The sequence below is a fragment of the Mercenaria mercenaria genome, chromosome 2 (genome assembly GCF_021730395.1).
Source record: "Mercenaria mercenaria strain notata chromosome 2, MADL_Memer_1, whole genome shotgun sequence".
Taxonomy (NCBI): domain Eukaryota; kingdom Metazoa; phylum Mollusca; class Bivalvia; order Venerida; family Veneridae; genus Mercenaria; species Mercenaria mercenaria.
Genome location: NC_069362.1, coordinates 90,421,072 through 90,428,351, shown reverse-complemented (window position 1 = coordinate 90,428,351; position 7,280 = coordinate 90,421,072). Strand labels below are relative to the sequence as shown.

General features: G+C 34.4%; 1 protein-coding gene across 1 annotated transcript; it reads left to right on the top strand.

The window, feature by feature from the left end:
- Positions 1-4,323: 4,323 nt before the first annotated feature.
- LOC128548589 (potassium voltage-gated channel protein Shaw-like) lies at positions 4,324-6,837 on the top strand. The gene is made up of 2 exons (XM_053523863.1): positions 4,324-4,807; positions 5,495-6,837. The coding sequence occupies exons 1-2, from the start codon at positions 4,337-4,339 to the stop codon at positions 6,380-6,382; spliced, it is 1,359 nt and encodes a 452-aa protein (XP_053379838.1). The 5' UTR covers positions 4,324-4,336; the 3' UTR covers positions 6,383-6,837.
- Positions 6,838-7,280: the final 443 nt, after the last annotated feature.

The window sequence follows — 7,280 nt, the reverse complement described above, 5'->3', positions numbered from 1 at the left end:
ATATGATCTATAATTATGCCGGTGCGTCGATAAACCCAACAAAAACAAAACAAAAAGAAAACCGCCATTGAAAAACTTAATAAACACGAACGTGTGTTAACGGAGGAAAATGTATAAATGACCCGTGCCATGAGAAAACCAACATAGTGGGTTTGCGACCAGCATAGATCCAGACCAACCTGCGCATCCGCGCAGTCTGGTCAGGATCCATGCTGTTCGCTAACAGTTTCTCCAATTTCAATAGGCTTTAAAAGCGAACAGCATGGATGCTGACCAGACTGCGCGGATGCGCAGGCTGGTCTGGATTCATGCTGGTCGCAAACCCACTATGTTGGTTTTCTCATGGCACGGCTCAAATATATATATTTCGGTTCCATGTCTGAACACGCAAGTCCTGTCGGTTAAAGCCAAATCTGTTTCTTGCTATTTATTAACCGTGGTTTCACATTGATTCTTAAAAACGTTTTGAAAACAAAGGATGATTAAAGAAAGCAGTAAATAGTTTTCAACTATTAGTGTCGAATTGGCAAGGGACAAACTTACACACCATTATCAATTATTAGCAGCTAAAAAACAGAAAGCATTGATCTGAAAGTAAAATATTACTGACATATATCTAGATTTATTCGATGAAGCCGGAGATTTCATTAGATTTTTTGTTTGTTTGATTCCTGCAGCAAGGATAGACCCAGTAATCCGGCGGATTTTCCATGTTCATTTAACCATCCAGCGAAATACATTTGTCATAAGATAGTTTTGACGTTTATGTATTTAAAGACTCTAATATTTTTTGCTTCTCATCAGTTTCTTACCCGTTGTTTGCTGAGGAGGCAATGCGGTGAATGTGTGATAATTACACGCTGTATGTTTTACTATTACTATAAAAGGAAGACAACCATTGGAGATCATACCAACGCTGTTATCTCCCCTCCAATAACAGAGCATATTGTAAAGGAATAGGCATCATTATAAATTGAACTGCATTTTGTTTACTTAAAAAAAAGATAATATATGCTAATAAACAAGTTTTACCTGAAAATGTTGGATTTCAGTTATTTAGTAAAATTGTGACGTAGTGACTTACAGATGTGAATACACCTCTACGTTTGGTTAGCTTAAAGGTTATAACACACTAAATAGTTCTTGTTCTTTATCCTATATAAAATTGACCTATTTCCAATGATCGCAGCACACATCAGGAACCATTTATTTTAAATGTCTATACCTTACATTTTCTTGAAGAATATTATCAGTGCTTACTAAAAATCAAAAGAAAAGTGGGGGTCATGTTTGATGCAAGAAAAATAATTTCAGTCAAACACACAAACTGCAAAATCAGCTAAAAAATGAGACCCCAAATTATACTGGTGGTGTATGATCTGCGTTTCCGTGAAAATTTTTGTCATGTTGTTATTTCATTATGAAAATGCTACCTACGTGTCAAGCATAGATCTGTCATGTGATTTTAGCAAAAAAAAAAAATGCAAAGAAAATAAGGAAAATAGCTCTACAGAGCAAAAAACTGAGGACTATTTGTATCCGCCATTATGCGACTACCATTTTTTTTTCGCGCCATTTTTCTATTTAGTGTCTGTATGCCTAAAGTGGAGCTGCCATTTTGTTAGAGGCTTCAGGAAAATTTAAATAGTTAAGAAAACGATAGGGATGACACTTTCTTTTGAGCTAATTTTCAGATTTTACATTGTTATTGGAGTGAAAATCCGTATAGCAGTTTGCGCTACCATTTGCAGGGAAATTTCCACAACGATTAAAAAAAATGTTTATCGTAATCAAATTTCGCGACCAAAAATTTATGGATTAATTAAGCAACATTATATCATTCCGAAGTAAAACTTGCATCTCTGAAGATCTATGTACGATAGTAAAAGAAAATAGAAAATACCGAAAAAATATCTGCAGGTTCAACTTTAAAGGACACCATCTAACCATAGATATAATAAACAAATTGATGAAAAAAAAAACACAGAAAGTAGCGGGCTTTGTCTCCAGCATTACTCGTAATGGTTAAGATGGTTTAAACCAATTGCTACTGAGTAATCATCAGATGGGAAGACTGAAAGTGTTTTAAATTATCATTGTTACTTGACACCTCTATTATAAAGTATAATACAGAATTTTATGAATTTGTTGACTCATATTTTTCCGCTGATACAAGTTAAATTCAAAATAACAGTGTTCTAAAAACAAACAAAGTACAAACACAAGCATGGCAACGGATACTTATGAAGTCTGTTTCCATTTAATCACATCAAAGGACATGGAATCAAAAATTTAGAAATTTCTCTGCACTATAGCTCATTCCAAAATTCGTCTTCTATTAAAGCTCGTTCTTTTTTAATTGTTATTTTGTCTGCCCTATTTCTATAATTGTTCTAATTTTCTTTGCTTTGTAATGATACATAGCGACGATACTGTAATAATCAAAATATTCTACTCAGGGGTATTTCATTAACTGCTTATTCAACCTAACAAACTTGAAAATGTTTTACCATTTAGGAACAGCACGTGATTTTGTAGATCACAATATGTAACACAAAATGTAAATCAATTACATATATTAAGATTTTATTGAAAATGAAGATCGTTTTATTTCTGACTTTACATATTTCAGTTATTTTAGTTACTATTGTAAAGAATTTATGGACATTTATACCTGTCATAGTAAGCACAACCCTGAAATAGTGTAATCTGCCAAATGGGTATTTCACAGGAAAGTTTCTGCGCTTACGTTGCGACCGAATCCATAAGTGTTTAAAGGGGTATCTGGATTTTAGACTGCTTCTGTGCATGTTTTCACTGCTTAGTCATGTTTGCGAAAAAGACAGAGAAGTCGACTACTTCCGGTTTCGTCGGATTTAAATAGTAACAAAGGAAAACACTCATTTGGACTATAAATTGAGCAAGTGGCCGATACTGGTGCTTTTACACAATGCGAACTGTTTTTGTTTTGATCATAAGCTGCTATACTTACAGTCTTTGATATAGTTCCTAGATTGCAAAAACTAGGCAAGCCGTTCCTTTAGTCCAAATAATTTGACGTCAGAACTGATTCCGAGATATTTTCATGATAGGGCAGAATCCCTCTCTTTACGTCAAAACCAGTAAAGACCTTTTCTGTGGTAAAAACAGATTTAGGTAAAAACACGATCAGGCAATATACTAAAACGATGAAATCGTAAAACAAAATAAAACTGAATCATTTTATGGTTTAAACATAACAGTACGCGAGTTTATGCATTACTGTACAACTACAAGAGTAATTGCACAAATTTAAACTTTACACACTCAAAAAAAACCGAATTCGTATAAGTCTTTTTCGAAGACTTGTTTTCTAATCCTATGGATAATTAGTTCATATATATCTCAATTTTATATATGCATGTATGTACCCATCGAATTCGAAATAAATACTGTTTAAACCAACGTTGATCTCTTCATTTGACTCTGTGACTGAACGCTGATCTCTCCGTTTGACACTGTTATTGAACTATAATACTGAACGTTGATCTCTTCGCTTGGCTTAACACTGTTCTTGAGCTTATAGAACCAAACGTTGATCTCTCCGCTCGACGCTGTGCTAGAACCCATATGACCGAACGTTTAGCTTTTCGTCTAACACTGTTCTTGAATCTATATGACTGAACGTTAATCCTTTCATTTAACACTGTTCTAGAACCTATGTAGTCGAACCTTGATCTCTTCATTCGACACAGTTCTAGAGCCTAAATAACTAAACGTTGATTTCTTTGTTTGAACTTATATGACCGAACGCTGATCTCTTCGTATGACACTGTTCTTGAACCTGTATGACTAAACGTTGCGCTCTCCAAGCTGCAAACATTTGTATTAAGATATATTTAAGATAATAAGCAGACTCGAAATACTGTCTCTTTGATGGTTGATCTCATCTTACAACCTTGACCTTGGATCGAAAGGAAGACAGTTGTGTTAAACACGACGTCTCATTATGGCAAAGTTTAGGAAAAATATTTGAAGAGGGTAAAATAATAGACAAAATTTGGTGACGAAAGGACGGATGGACGGTCGGACGACAGGACAAAACCATTTGGGGACGGCTTGTGTCTAAAATATATTTCATAGTTTTAAGTACATTGTTCTTTGTTCTAGTGTCATTACAAATGCTAAAATAATTTGCTTAAATCATTCAACAGAACAGCAAGCAAGTTTTTAGCTTTACACGCGACCAATTCTAGAGGGAATATTGGAGAATAATAAATTGAGAGACGCAATATGTATATATGCCAGTTTCTGTTTTGAAATGCTATATCAAAAAACAAAAACGGATATAAGAGAAATGGAGCCATCTGTGACTTTAAACAAAACTATACGAATAAATATTGGAGGAACTACTTTTAAGAGCTATGTGAAAACACTAACAACATTTCCAGACTCGAAATTAGCTAACTTGGAGAAAGAAAAAGATTCATTTGATTTTGATCAAAATGAATACTTTTTCGACCGAAATCCAATATTGTTTACATACATTCTTGATTCTTTTCGTAAGGGAGCTGTTCATCTGCCGAAGGATATCTGCGGAACTACTTTCAAAAAGGAGTTAGAATTCTGGGAGATTCCTCAACACTATGTCGCTCCATGTTGCTGGGAGGCTTTGTATGGAAGTGAGGATGATATTGAAACAGTAAATTTGCTGATCAAAAGTTTTCAGCAGAATTCTAACTTGGCTCTAATGTCACAAGAAAAGATGGATGTCAGAACCAGGCTATGGCTTTTCTTGGACGAACCAAAATCATCCAGATATGCTTTGGTAAGAACCCATCTACAACGTATTCTAACATACATATAAATTAAATGTAATTTCTGGCAGATTGATTCATATTTGCATTTCGCTAAGCTTTAACATTTTATATGCATTTTCTTTACTTTTAACCATGCCAAAATATTATTTATTTTATGGTTATTGAAAGTATGACATTCCCGTCAGTATCCAAGTATTCTCTGATATTTGTTATGTAGCGACTTGCGCACTGTATTTGGTAACGTTTAACTTAACTTATAACGCTTCTTCATATTTACCAATAATATAAGATCAAAGCGATTGGATTAGTTTACAGAGAAATTTCAATGACCATTTTATTCCCCGTTGGCAAAGCTTTAAATTTCAGCGCTTCAAAAGACTTCGCAACACTCAATGTTCTAGCAATTTATCATTATAGTTTTGTTACTTTGAAGAAAATATCTGTCGAAATATGCGGTTGCTATAGGACATGTGTGAAATTTCATGACACATTGTGGTATAAGGCCCTATGAACTGTATGTGCCGCCCGCCATGTTAAGTTGACCAATACACGTATTTTGTAAAGTGACAAGCATTTTCTTCGGTACACAAGTTTATACTGTCGTGTTTTGGTTTGCATCTGTTATGTTCAATATTTATATACCCGGTTGTTTTCTTAGTAACAACTGTTCTGTTTTCTTTTGTCTCTCCTTTCAGGTATGGAGCGTCTTTATATCGTTTGTCATACTGGCGGCGACACTGGTAGATTCATTGTCCACGGTTGACTCATTTCAAGAAAACTTTACAGAACCTCAAATAAAACTTCTATCAAAGTTTGCAGACGCTTTGGACTTCGATAATGCAACATTGGAAAAACTTGCAACCATAAAGCCGCGTACTTACCTGTTGTATGCAAATGCCATATTCCATGTTATTTTGACACTAGAACTTGCACTGAGTTTTATCGTCTGTTCAAACAAAAGGTCTTTCGTCTGCTTCACGCGCCTCATAGCATGCTTTGGTTACATGTCCTACTGGATTTCTTTCACCGTGTACTTCAACTTGAAATATTTGGAATCCATACATGCATTAATGGTGCAGCTGGTATTTGGATACTTGTCCATATTCAAAATTGCTCGCTTGTTTTATCTTACAAGAGGAGTTCCCGCGTTTAGACTCATATGTCTTACATTTAGCTCTTCTAAACAAGAACTGAAAATATTAATTTTCTTACTTGGAATATTTGTTTGTGTCTTCGGCTATGTTTTGTTTGCAGCTGAACTTTTACAAAATTCAAACATTACAAACATATTTACTGCGATTTATTGGGCGTTAATTACTCTAACAACAGTGGGGTACGGTAACTATGTACCAAGTACAGTTGCAGGTCACGTGATTGCTGGAGCATGCGCAGTGTGTGGCGTGCTTGTGCTCGCATTACCGGTCGGAATTATTGTATCAAAATTTTACAAGTACTATGACTACCATAGGTACACTGTAATACATGCACAAACTAGAGAAGGACCTTGTCTACGAATGAGAAAAAATACTCCATCTGAATCAAACAGTTTGATTGAAGAAATAGAACTTGTTCCGACGGAATGAAACTATAACTCGTTATTTCAATGTTTTTAGAATTTAAACATTTCCGGATATTATTCTTTTTCAATGAAGAGTTTTGTTCCAGCTGTGTTGATATATCGATGTTTTGAATTATTTATTATTCAGTCTCTAGCTTTTATCTAATAATCTGTGCAGTGAACATGTTTTGTATGAAATACAGACATGGGTGCTTTGTAATTTGTGAACTTAAACCTTTGCTATTTATCTTACACAATGTTGTAATATGAATCGTATGCTGGTCTTTGCCATTGCAGTGAATAATTATTTTCTAATTTTGAATGCAATAAATTAAGAACAGACAATAAATTTTAAGGTTGATTTAACCTAACTGAATATCAATAACTGTTAAAGAATCAACATAATATCGAAATAGTTATCTGCAAATGTAATATGCAGTCGTAAAATATATGACTTCTTTAGATTTCTTATATTTTGTCACTTTGATTTGAAACTAGTATATTCGAGTAAAACTCTATAAAGATGTAGAGTATGTATGATATTTATACAGCATGTTGAGAAGTTGCAGGTGGAATGCTTGCGAGCAGTGGAACACGTACTGGCGGTTCAGATATATGGTATTCATACGTAGGAAATGTTTGAAATATACATGTATATAGAGATCTAAGACATGTGGATGTCACAGAAGGATGTGCAAAGTGCATATCTGAGTTAGAAAAACACATGTTGATATTGAGTTCGAGTATACAAGTGTTGATTGAAAAAACAGACTGTACATTCCTATTTCAGTTCAATTTAATCTGAGCAGTACCTTCGCAAATGATGGTAGCAATTTGACAAATAACTGCCGTGGTTGGGTTAAACATTAATAAAACATCAGCTGAAATTATCTTTCTTCATAACTTGCTGGTGCTCCGCGATA